The sequence below is a fragment of the Typopeltis vanoorti genome, chromosome 2, assembly GCF_054136105.1.
Source record: "Typopeltis vanoorti isolate ZY-2024b chromosome 2, IOZ_Tvanoo_1.0, whole genome shotgun sequence".
Taxonomy (NCBI): Eukaryota; Metazoa; Arthropoda; class Arachnida; order Uropygi; family Thelyphonidae; genus Typopeltis; species Typopeltis vanoorti.
In genome coordinates this window covers 53,384,727-53,398,695 of record NC_143550.1, presented here as the reverse complement: position 1 = coordinate 53,398,695, position 13,969 = coordinate 53,384,727, and the positions used below count along the sequence as shown (strand labels likewise).

The window sequence follows — 13,969 nt, the reverse complement described above, 5'->3', positions numbered from 1 at the left end:
ATGGATCAGAAACATAGACCACGGCAAGAAAAGAAGAGACTCTCAGAATAACTCAGCCTGCAATAGAATGTATGATTTGTAACATGGAAGAGAGAGGATCGAGATCTTTGGAGGCATCTTTGTGACCTGTACTCATGAAGAAATCCTGAGTGAAACACAGGTCCATCAAGGTAATCAAGAGAAGTTTGAAAAAAATGGCTTATATCCCTTAAAGACCTCGTTATGATATGACAGAACTGAGAATGGCCATGATTGTTAATGAGAAGATTGTGCAGGAGGAATGGTGTGCAGCTTATTGAAGTATGGAGCGAATTTGATGGAAGAAAGGACTTGCATGTGGACCCCCTGCTGTAGACCAGGGGGGGTCCACAGGAAGATGCAGATGCCATGTATCAGCAGATTAGCTTCTTGGTGGACTGAGTGACCTTGGATTTTTTTGGCAGTGCTCCTGGTTTGCACCACTCCATGGTGCAAACTTGCAGGAACAGGTCACACGATATTCCTTCTGAATTGTAGAGAGAAGTCAGGTCACCCACCTTGCACTGACCTTCGTCATATGAAGCTTCTCATGAATGATGCGAAACACAGTTGCTATAAAAAGCCCCAACCTTGTTAAGATTTCTTTGAGCTTCAGCTGCCTGTCATTGATCAGTTCCTCCTCAACAAGTGGACACATTTTCCTTAGGCATCACTTCCACAGGCCAACTATCACACAGATCATCTTGGATGCTCTCTCTTCCTAGGCAAAACTGTTTAACCTATTCCTTCATGGTGGAATATGAAGTAGCAGCTTCCCCATAAACACCATCCAATTGCTGTTTGATAGCACTTGGAGAAAGCCCTTCTTTGGTGAAAAACTTTATCATAGTCTGGTACTCAATTTTTAACATTACAGCCACTTAGCATGCCATGTTTTAGTCAAATGAATACCTCCAACTGAATGGCGCAAGTAGAAAGTTGAAACTGGTACACTAAGCTCACCATAGATGGTGCTCTCTGTTACGCATGTCATTTTAAAATTGATATGAATTTTGTATGTCAGGCCGGAAACTTTTGGAACGTACCTCACGTGCGTGATTGCTTTAGTTGGGAGATGAATTTCATTGCCTGATGTGAGACTACCACACCATGTTTATTTGAATTCACTTGTAAAAGTTCCCTGTTTGGTCTCTAGAGTAGAATTTTGCAGGCTAAGCAAAAATTAAATAAAAATGCAAACAAATTATATAAAATTAATAAATATAGAAAAAAAAAAATCCTTAGTCCACACTCATGGCACTAATGTGCTATAGATTTGTAACCTTTCCTGAATGGGATTATCCTTCTTATGTATCTTGTCCATCAATTTCATATTTGTTCTTCATTTCCTCTTGATATTTCTGATAATCTTATATACTTCTTGTTCTGTGTTCACTGTAGTATTTACAGTGAATCCTGATATCCTTGCAATGCTCCTCTAAGCACTTTGCCCTCTCCTTTCTAACCATATTCTTTCTTTCATTGCATCAATAGTTCTTGCAAAATCTACCTCTTCTTTGGTTTACCAGGCTCTGGAACTGTTTCTTCTATTTGCTCTCTTGATTGTGAATACCACTTAGTTGTTTCTATCTTTTCAGTTCTTACTGTACAATGGATTTCAGTTTTTCCTTAATTCTTTAACTTTGAGAATTGTGCCTTCTCCTGTTCGATTTTCAGTGCAATAATATTGGCAATCACTAAGCTGTGATCAAACTGTGTGTATAGTTGGACACTGCTGGATTGATGTAGTCTGTCTCTTATTAGAACTCAGTTCTCTTCCAGTGTTGAGACATAGTCTGGTTAGGAGCACTGAGATTTCTTTTAACTTTCCTGTAACATAATAATGATGTACAAGTGGCAGTGACAGCTAAGAGGAAGGCAAAGCAGAAGTGGGATGAGTCAAGAGCAGAAGAGGATAGAGAGGTGTAGAGAGAGAGAAAGCAAGAAGCCAAGAGAGTTATGTCACAGGCAAAGGCCATGGCATATCAAGATCTGTATGATCAATTAGAAACAAAGGAAGGACAGAGAAAAATTTACCAACTAGAAAAATGTAGAAATAAAGCAGCAAAGGACATCTTACATGTGAGGCAAATCAAAGATGCTGAAGGAAGATTATTATGGAGGGATGTGGACATAAGAAACAGATGGAAAATATACTTTGAGGGACTTTTGAATTAGGAAAATGCAAGGATTCACAGAGGAGATGGGCAGCCTTCTGAGGGGATGGTGCAGAATATCAGTAGAGTGGAAGTGATGGAGGCCATGAAGAGGATGAGGAATGGAAAATTGGTGGGCCCCGACAGAATTCCAGTGGAGGCATGGAAGGCACTGGGAGAAGAGGGAATTGACCTGCTGTGGGACCTGTTCATGAAAGTTTGCCAAAAGGAAAATATACCTGAGGAATGGAGGGAGAGAGTACTCTTGTTTTCATCTACAAAGGTAAAGGGGATGCACAAGACTGTAAAAATTACAGAGGAATAAAGTTGACATCCCACACAAAGAAAATCCTAGAACGGGTTCTTGATGGTAGATTGAGGAAGGAGGTGGAGATTGCAAAGGAACAATTTGGCTTCATGCCTGGTAGATCAACAACAGATGCTATCTTTGGGTTACGGCAGATGATGGAAAAGTATCGAGAGAAACAAAGGGGGCTACATCTGGCATTTATTGAGCTGGAGAAAGCATACGATAGCGTGCCAAGGCAAGAAGTCTGGAGGTGTCTGAGGGAGAAGAAGGTGCCGGAGAAATATGTCAGGTTGTTGCGGGAAATGTACAGAAATGTGTTCGGACCTGTCTGTGACAGACAGAAAGTTTTCAAGTAACAGTTGGCTTGCATCAAGGGTCAGCAGCATTAAGTCCGTTTCTGTTTAATATTGTGATGGAGGTGGTAACAGAGGAGGTGAGAGAAGATGCGCTTTGGACAATGTTGTATGCAGATGACATCTTGCTGCGTGCAGATTCAAGAGAAGAAGCGGGAACTCAAGTGGAAAGATGGAGAAAAGTACTGGAAGAGAGAGGTATGAGACTGAGCAGAAGTAAGACAGAGTATATGTGTTGCACAGTGGGCGGCAGCCAGGAGACAGATCTGGAGCTGGAAGGAAATGTCATCAGGAAGGTGAGAGACTTTAGATACTTAGGTTCAACAGTGGAAGAAGATGGAGGAGCTGAGAAGGAAGGGGATGCAGGATACAAGTTGGTTGGAGGAACTGGAGGGAGATGGCTGGAGTGTTATGCGATAAGAGGGTGCCGATCAATCTGAAAGGCAAAATTTATAGGACAGTAGTGAGGCCAGCTATGACATATGCTATAGAAACTGTGGCCCTGAGGAAAAATAACATGAGCAGGATGAAAGTAGCAGAGATGAGAATGCTTAGGTGGATGTGTGGTATGACCAGAAAGGATCGTCTGAGAAATGACTATGTCAGGGGAACAGTGAAAGTTACGAACTCATCATCATCATTATCATCAAATTCCTGCCATGTACCCTCAAGGGGTGTACAGGATATGACAATACTACATGAAAAAATTACATCAATACTAACTTCCTATCTACAATTTTCCTCCAAATCACGCTGTTACTTGTCAAGACTCCAACATTATCAGATCTTATATTTCTATCGTCTAAGGCACTTTGTACCGTATCAGTCCACCTATATCTTGGTCTTCCTCTGGGTCGTTTTCCTGCCAACCTGGCAGAGAACACTTGTTTTGCTAATCTTTCCTCTCCCATTCTATTTAAGTGACCCCATACCACCTGAGATTAGCTCTGCTAACACATTCCTGGATGCTGACAATGTCAAGTTCTTTCCTAATATCCTAATTTTTAATATGATATTGCCATTGATGCCATCTGTTCACGCCTCTAATCTTTCTCACGACTCTCATATCTGCGGTCTCTAGTTTTTGGTCAAGTGTTTTACTTCTGACCCAGCTCTCAGATCCATAAGTTAAAACTGGTTTGAACACTGTCTTTTATACAGCTAATTTAGTGTTCTGACTAATTTCTTTCTTATTCCATATGAATTTATTCAATTGACTTCCCACCATACCAGCTTTGCTGATTCTGTTGTCTATTTCTATATTTAATTTACCATCTTCAGTAAAAATCGTGCCTAAGTAGCTGAAATGTTTTACTTGTTCCACAGGTTCTCCATTCACAACACAGTTGACATCTTCAATGATTCTGCCTATTTTCATTGTCTTTGTCTTTTTATTGCTGACCTTCATACCTTATCTATTACAACAGCTATTCAATTTAGTCAGAGAATCTTGCAGACTTGTAGCGGATTTATTTAGAAGTATAACATCATCCGCATAAAGCAAATAGCTGACATTGACATCTCCAATTTTGATATCAGGTTTAATACGACATTCCTTCATAATGTGATCTATATAGATAATGAATAACAGAGGGGATAATGTACATTGTTGTCTCACACCAGATTTAACATCAAACCATCTTCCTGTACTTCCTTCAATTCTAACTGCTGACTTACAACTCAAATAAAGACTAAGTATTGCTTGATATAATGCCCCATTGACACCATATAACTGCAGCATATTGAATAGCTTCTCTCTTGGCACCTTGTCATATGCCTTTTCCAAATCAACAAAACTTAAATATAGATCTTTGTTATATTCCCATGCTTTCTCGACTATTTGTCGTAAAGTGAAGATCTGATCCTGACAGCCTCTATTTGGCCTGAATCCAGCTTGTTCTTCACCAAGCTTTTCTTCCACAATTCTTCTCAACTGTTTCTCAAGTATACTTGCATAGATCTTGCCAGGAACACTCATTAGGGAAATACCTCTGTAATTCTCACATTCAGTTTTATTTCCCTTTTTATATATGGGTACTATGAGAGCTCTACTCCAATCATCGGGAATTCGTCCCTCTGTCCAGGCTTTCTGAACTATGAAGTGCAGCCACTGTAAGACTCTTATACCACCATACTTCAGCATTTCTGGTCGAATATCATCTACTCCTGCTGCCTTTCCACATTTCAAGCCTCTGATGGCTTTTTCTACTTCAAGTATGGATATGTATTACTGACTGCATGCCTGGTCAGTGTTTTTTATCACTGTGCTGTCATCACTGCTTGTTTCATTTAGCAGTTTTTCAAAGTAATTACTCCATACTCCAAGGATATCTTTTTCTCCTGTTTTCATGTCACCTTTATCATCTCTAATTCCTTTTACAGCACTCTTTCCTCCATTCCTAAGCTTCTTGAACAACCTCCAGAATATTTTGCCACCTTCTTGATATTTATTTTCTATATTCTTGCCAAAGTCCTCCCATGACTTTTGTTTAGCTAGTTTTACACAGTGTTTAGCATTCTTGCATTTGTCTCTATATTCTCTAAGAGCACAAGCTGACTTATTTGACAGGAACTTTTGATATGATTTCTTCTTTTCCTTCACTGCCTCTTTAACTTCCTGTGTCCACCAGGGAGTTCTGATTTTTTTATCCTTGCACACAACCTCACCACATGCCTCTCTGGCAGAATCAATCAATGTTTTCTTCAGAGTTTGCCACTGAATCTCCAAGGTTTGATTCCTGTTCTAAAACTCTTTCATTTTCTTTTCAATAATCTTTCTGTATTTCAGTCTACAGTTCACATCTGAGAGCTGCTCAACTTTTATTCGCTTTAAAACTTTCTTACATGTTATTCTTTTCAATATGAAATTCAATTTTATCCTGCTCAAGACTAAATAGTGATCACTTCCAATTTCAAATCCTCTGTACACTCTGGTGTCCTGCACCAGGGAGAAAACATCACTATCAACAATAACATAGTCAATGAGACTTTTCTTATTCCTAGCCTCTTCTCTCCATGTGAATTTGTGCACATTTTTATGTTGGAACATGGTGTTAGTAATAACCAGTCCATGTCCTGAGCAGAAATCCAACAGATATTTGCCATTATTATTAGCTTTGCTCTTTTCTCCAAATTTTCCCAAAATATTTTTGTATGTCTCACAATCATTTCCTACTCTGCTATTTAGATCCCCAACAAGGACCAACTTTTCATTTTTCATTGTGTCAGTTTGATTTTTCTAAAGCCTCAAAAAATTCCTCCACTTCTACCTTAGTAGAACCTTCTGTGGGACCATAGGCACAAATAAGTCTCATTGTCCACTTCCCCATTCTCATATTTGCCCACATTACTCTACTTGAGACTGACTGCCATTCAAGAAGATTAACCTCGTATTTTGTGTTGAATACTATGGCTACTCCTTCTTTTCGCTCCTAAGTTACGAACTTAGGAGCGTAAATACAGGAGGCAAGGTTGAGATGGTTTGGTCATGTGATGAGGAAGGAGGACGAATATGTGGGAAGAAGGGTCATGCAGATGGATGTGCAAGGAAGGCGGAAGCGTGGGCGGCCAAAGAAGAGATGGATGGAGCTAGTAGAAGAGGACTTGAAGATGAAGAACTTGGATGTGGTGACAGCCCAAGACAGGAAGGTGTGGAGGAGACTCATTACAAACAGTGACCCCACTTAAGTGGGAGAAGCTGCAGAAGAAGGAGAAGTAACATATGGACTGATATCTCATCTAATCCTCTGGCTCATCCATGTTAAAATTTCTTAATACTGTAAACACCACTGTTTCACCTACTTTTGTTCTAGTCTTACTCCCTGTCACATCAGTCATTGTTATTTCAGTGTAGTTGATAAACACTTGCAAGTGATCACTTAGTAAGTCAATTTCTACCACTTTTGTTACCATAACATCAGTGTTCGTTATCCTTCCATAATCATTCTTCCTTTTATTCATCACTTAGCAAAAAAACTCTCTAGGACTGTTTAGCTTAATTGTCTCAAGCACCTACTACTCTGGACAGAGTAGAATTTGATGTCTTGGATGTCTTTCCTGAGGTAAAGAGATAAACACTGGCCATCCAGAATTCCTAAAAGGAAAAAAATTTGCACATCTAAAGCTAAGACTAGAACAAAGAATAATTAAGTTGAAACAGAAGCAAGATTTTTTTGGTTCATGTTTGACAAAATTGACTATTTCTACCTCCTATACATCATTTGCAAGATAAGTAAAAGATGAACATCCTTGTTTGCTTCCACTTTAGGGTGGATAGGTGAATATTGCTCTATTAACATATCAAACACTTGTCAGATCAATACTTGATTATGGATCTCAAATCTGTGCTTCTGCAAGAGACAGTAGTATACTTTTTGACTGAATATGGTCCACCATCAGTCTATTAGAATTGCAGAGATGGAACATTTCAAACCTGACCTATTACTAGTCCTTTACATGAAAATAAATAAACTGCCTTTGTGACTTTGACATCAGCATCTCTCTTTATTATAAGCAGCCAAAATAAAATTCCAGCCAGACCATCCCATGTGACAAATTATTTTTTGTCCATGGTGGGAAAATTTCTATAATACCAGTTAGACTACCATAATAGTCCCTTTGATTTGCAAATGAAAGCATCACTGCGAGCTTTAGACATCAGTAGCAAATATTGCCTGGATGAAACTAAATGTGCTACTACCACATTACATTACATCACATCATGCAGCTTCTCTTATTGTAGATTAGTGAAACACTCCATCCCTCACTTCTTTAACCAACAGCTCTTTCAAACGCAGAGAAGAATATTGATTTGTGCTTGTCTCTACAGATGGTTCAAAATGTGGGTGGGATCTTGTTTCGCAAGCAGCTTATCTAATCAGATCTTACCAGAATGTATCAACCGTATTACTGAGCCACATGTAATATAGTTTACATTAAATTACCTGAAACTGAAACACTATTACCACCACCAAATGTTAGATTCCTAGCTATATCAGGACCAAGAGAAATGAGGCTGCAGTTAAGTCAGCTGCTTCCCTAAGATACCATGTTCTCTAAATTAATATTCCAGTGACATCATGGAATAAAAATTAACAAGATATTCCACGTTAGTCCTAAAATTTAACTCTGGCAATCTTGTCTGCACAGAATTTGCAGAGAGGAATTTGTTCTTACTTAGCTCCACATAGACCATTGTCACCTTATACACTCCTTCCTGTCAAGAGGTGATTATATGCATGTGTATGAGTATTGTGGCCCTCTGTTAACCATCATATATATTTTAACTGATTGTCCTCTTTAGTTAGTGAGCATAGTCATTATTTTACCTTTTATAATCTCCCTTGGGTTCTACACACTCGGCAGATTTTATCTGATTCCTCTGGTATATGATGTATTTTTAAATTGTTACGAAAGACTAGTTTTTATAATTATATATAGATTTATATACATTAATTTTAAAGAAAAATCATGTTTATTTATGAATTTTACATTATTTCTGACTTTTTTTTTTCCGTAATCGACTGGTAATTTATGCCATGCTTTTATATAATTTTTTAAACATGGTCGTTGAGTTTATAGCCTAAGTCTTCTCCCCCCCCCCTGGTGGAAAAAATCATACTAACCAATTTGTAGCTCCTGGCAGTGAAATTGATGATACTGCTCAACCATTTAACTCTCAGATCCTGATTTCTCCTCTTAACTCGAAATATGCAGTTTAATAATGCTTTTTTTTTTAATATCCCCTTGAATATTTCCCATGCATTTCTGACATCTTCCTTTGCCTTGTTCCAAGCCTGAGTTAATCACCAGCTCTGTTGCTCAATAAATGCTCCTTAATTGAAAATTTTAAATGATTAGCCACCTCCTAGGTCAAGACGTGCATGATCACTTTTCACAGTGGGAGGCAAAGTGGTTACTTTAGTTGTGGACAAATTCTTTTATGTTATCATCAGATCTGGTATTTAAAACCTTGGGTATCTTCCATTATATACTACTATTTCAGGTAATTGCCTCTCAAGCACTGCATGAATTCAGTTTTGTGTGCATTACCTACTTTCAACAGTTGAAGCTCTCCATAATTGGTCTAAATAGGAGACAATTATGGTCCTCGTAATTTGGTCTCCTGGGTTCCAAGAGGATAAAGAAGCTGTGGAAAGGATGCAAAGAAGAGTTACAAAGATTATATCTGTATTATGGGATTTAGATTGAGGACGGATTGTGAGTATGTGGATTAGACTCTGGTTAACAGGAGAAAGAGGAGTCTATAAACTTATGATAGAGGTCTATAAACTTGAATGGGTGTTATAGGATATTGTCTGAAATTTTTCATTGTATGGAAGGTGGGGAGAGAACACGAGGATGTTATTGTAAGTTAAGTTTGTTCACAGTCAAGAAAGGGGTAAGAGTTAGGTTCTTCTCTTGCAGAGCGGTGAGTGAGTGGAATAGTTTACTTTTAGGGGCAGTGAGTGCATCTAGTTGTGAATGAATTTAAGAGACGGTATGATAGCAGATTTGGGTAATTTATTGCCTCCCTCAATGAGTCCTTGACTCCCTGGAGGTCTCAGATGATGATGATAATAATGACTCACCCCATGCTTATTGTGCTAATTTGGCAATGCATATCATCCATATCCCTTTTTGTTCCCCTGGCCTATTAGCAACCAATCATATATGTTGTTGTACAGGTTTTCATCTCTCGCATTATAATAACTTCAGATGTACTGCTTCTCTTAATTCTGCATCCCTGTTGACTGATACTTTTGCTAGTTGCAATTCTTCTGCTAGCATTAACCCCCCCCCCCCCAATCTTTCTATTGTCTCTGAAAATACTGTATCCCTCACATTCTATCCCTGTGACAATGTCTTCCTCTCACCCAAGTCTCATTAATGCTACAGATTTTGGCCAATTCTGGCTATATGTACATTGTATAACATATCCTTTGGTCCATGTACATCCTTGAATCTTTTAATGAGTGTCTTATTTAGATGTGAGATCTGATAAACTGCATTCAGAATTCTGTGATCCTTCTCAATATCACATTTGCTCACCTCATTGAAGCTCATACACACTTATCTGAATCCATCCTCCTTAATAGCTTTAGTTCCTTTGATTTTGCACAGTTGTTCTTTCACTGAACAAAACTTTCTTTAGAAATCTAACTCTAAATCCATTCAAGTGTACTCCATCAGGCATATACAAATCCTTTTATCTATAAAATTCACTCCAGAAATTGGTAAACTTTATACCATTCCTCCTACACAACTTGGACTCATTTACCATCATTATCATCTTTCTCAATTCCCTTTCTTAATTCTATTGTTTTCATTTTAAGAATCTGAGGTTGAAGATGTGTGGGTTGCAAAGTTTAATTGATAGGTGGAAAAGAAGACACATAATGAAAGCTTATAAAGTGAGGGGGGGAGGAATTCGATAAAATTGACACGAAGGAAATTTTTCAATACATGATAAACAGAAAGAGAACGAGTGGTCAGTGTATATACCACACTCTGACACAACTTGCAGTGATGACCCTAGAAATCTGTGCAGACTAGATCCTTTGCTTGTGAAGTGGTGAATGAGTGGAATGGATTGCTAGGATTAGTTGTGTGCCCTTGACAGTAAATGAGTATAAGGAGAGGTATGATAATTATTGTGTGTATGAAGGTTAGTGTGGATCTTCTGTAATGAGTCATCTGACTCCATGGAGATACCTATATAATAATAAAATATTCTTGTGTTACTTTCTTCTATCAATGCTGGTTATTAAAATGCATTTGACTTCCAGTGATGAAGAACATTACCAGCTGCCTAATTAATTTCCAAAAAAAGCTGAAAATGCTGCCTACTTCATTTCTTGAATAAAAATTGCATAGAGGATTTACTTATGTACCAGGAACTCTTTTCCTACAAGCTTCATACTTCATTCTGGGATGAAGTCTTCCTATATAGATTGTGATTTATGTTGTGTAGTGGCTAGTATTGTCTTGATGTTTTCTTCCACATAGGCTGTGATTTGAAATTGCTGCATCTATACACACTGCTGTTGTTTAGCTTATTTCAGTCATTATTACCAGATCACTTTTTTTTTTTCAAAATGGCTTATCTGTGTTATTCTTTATATTTTCATGTTCATATGTCATTTTCAAAATATATAAGTTTCATTTTGCTTTTCTTTCATGCATTTAGACAGAGTGCAATTTTTAAATACATAAATTTATTAATATATCATTCAGAATATATTTTTTGTGATATGTAAATATTTTAACATGTTGGTCATATAATAGTGCCACAGGTGATAAATAAGTATGTGTCTATCTATATGTATATTTTATATTTTTATTATATTCATATGCATATATAAATTTTCACACACACAGCTTATGTCATATTATAATATGACATAAGTAGTGTGGGTTCCATGGACTCTTGCATTTTTCTTCCCCAAGGAGATCATACACCAGAGTGACGCTGTATATCATTTCTTGCATAATTGACAGCATGCTAGTAAACAACACTACAAGATGTTAATAAAAGAAAAATTTAGTAACATCTTGTAGTGTTATTTACTAACATGTTGTCAATTATGCAAGAAATGATATACGGTTTCATTTTGGTGTATAATCTCCTTGCAGGAAAATTAGATACCATGGACCAAAGAAAATTTTGTGTATGCATGTGCACATACACACATTAGTTTGGAAACTGAACTTTATAATTTTTGTCTTTTAGAGTAGTTAGGCAGGGTTATACCAGAACAACTGGAATGAGTGTGTGGTCCTCCTATAGTAATGAAAATAGTTTTAGTAATCCTCATCCTCGGCCTATTCCAAGGATACCTTTATCTTCCTCTTTACTGCTGGAAATGGTACATGCTGCTTACTTCTCAATGTAAGTATACCATTTTAGTACTCATATTAATAATTTGTGTTTATGTTGATTTATGGCAGTGTTATAGTGTGCTGTCTTTTCTTGGCACATGACAGGTCCTGTGATATTAGTGATGTAATGCTTGCTTGCTCATTCTACTCAGATAGCAGCCAACCACATACATCTAATCTTGTTTGCATTTTATCAACATGCATAATAATGTAAACATGTCACAAATCACACAAATCTTTTAAGAATGGTTCCAAGACCATTAGGATCATTTACCATATGCAGAAGTCATATTTCTGCATTAACAGTATCATTCTGCAGGAAGTGGATGAGATTCAAGATTTGGAAGTGAATGTTGACAGTAGACTGGAGTTTAGAGGGCATATTGCAAGTGTTGCAAAGACTGCACATCATAATGCTGCTATGATAAGAAGTACTCATGTAGGAATAAGGAAGTGGTTGTGCATTTTATGAAGCACTGGTCAGACCACACTTAGACTGTTGTGTTCAAATCTGATCACCTGGTTTTCAGCATGATGTGGAAACATTGGAGAGGGTCCAGAGACAAGTGACTAAGACAACATCAGGACTTTGGAATGCTGGCTATGGAGAGAGAGCGAGCAAGAGAGGTTGAAGAAATGTGGATTGCAGAGCTTGGTGGATAAGAGGAAAAGAGGTGATTTGATAGAGACATTTAAGTTAGTGAAAGGATTTCATTACATTAATCCAGATGGGATTATAAAAAGAGTAGAAGGTGAGAGGGGAAGAACCAGAGGCCTTTTCTGGAAGTTAGTAAGAATGTGGTGAAGAGGAGTGTGAGGAGTAGATTTTTTACATGGAGAATTGTCAGTGAATAGAATGCATTACCAGAATGTGTTGTTAATGCAAGGCGTGTTAGGGATTTTAAGATGCAGTATGATAAATATGTTGTCAATTGTGAATGACCTTCACATGATGAGTCTGCTGACTCCATGAAGGGGTTCAATAATAATAATAATAGTGGAAAGCCACCAACTTTTCATTGTCCTCACTTCATTCATTTCACTTCACTAACTTCTTCACCATCTTAAACTATCAGCTTATTAGTTATCAGCAATATGGATTCTGCACTCTCAATTCAGTAAATATAGCTCAATTCAGTAAATATTTACTTATCCATTTGATATGCACATAATAAAACTTTTTCGATATCGAGATATTACGCTTGACAACATTGTTTGCATGATAAATTAAACCAAACTTTCCACCTTGTGATATTTACACATAATTAGCACTTTGTGTTTCTTGTCATGTAGCTTAAGGATATCATTCACCAACTCCCTTTGTCTACCAGTATAATTTATTGAGTGAAAATACTCTGGTTTTCCAGTCCACACTGAATGAAATCATTCTGTATGATCTGCAGCTTCTTTGTTGACAGCGTAATATCTAATGTAATCTAACATATCAAATGCATAATATAATATTGAATCCTACTTGAATATGATAACTAGATTTATAACTGTGCTGAGCTGCATTAGAATATACAAAATCAGTGCTACCAAAAGTACATGGACTCTTTTAATTCATGGCAGGTATACCACTTGCATCTTGCACTCTCAAATCCATTATTTGCCATTTTGAATTAAAGAGACCCCATATAGGCTTTCACTTGCTGAGTTGAAATCTTAGCCTAATTATAATCAGTGGAAATGCAGCTGGATATGTTCATTCCTTATCAAACCATTTGCTACATTATGAACCGTGGGTAATTAGACACTGTAATCCCAGTGGCAAACATCTAGCAAATATAAGCCAGAAATTAACTCTGGTATTCTATGCTGAGTAAAAACTACATAATAATTGTTCTTACCTAGTGCTTTTTAGTAGGTGCTGGTACTCATTCTTTGCTAACAGCAAAAATTGAAAAATTAAAAGGATATGAAAAGAAAACAAAAAACTTATTTACCCATATTTTTACTTCTGGTGGGATAATGTTTTTGGAATAAAAATAGTAAATTAAGTATATATTACATAGTTTATTAATCATAAATTTAATGCACAAGTATATAAAAACTACATAAAAATGTATATGATAATTTTCAGTAAAAATTTCATTTATATAGCAAATAGAGCAGGTATCTTTATTGTACGAGCACATCCATCGAGTCTGAAGACTTATTGTGGGAGACCTATCCACACAATCTATCATACCTCTCCTTGAACCCATTAACAGACAAAGCACTTACAACTGACACTGGTACCCATTCCACTC

General features: G+C 37.2%; 1 protein-coding gene across 5 annotated transcripts in view; it reads left to right on the top strand.

Moving 5' to 3' along the window:
- The window catches only part of Hyccin (PI4KA lipid kinase complex subunit hyccin), a 335,986-nt gene that overhangs the window by 219,077 nt on the left and 102,940 nt on the right, over positions 1–13,969 (top strand). For all 5 annotated transcript variants that reach the window (XM_090411355.1, XM_090411361.1, XM_090411331.1 and 2 more), the window contains one exon: positions 11,569–11,727. In XM_090411355.1, the coding sequence (XP_090267481.1) occupies positions 11,569–11,727 (159 nt within the window). The remainder of the gene's footprint in view (positions 1–11,568; positions 11,728–13,969) is intronic.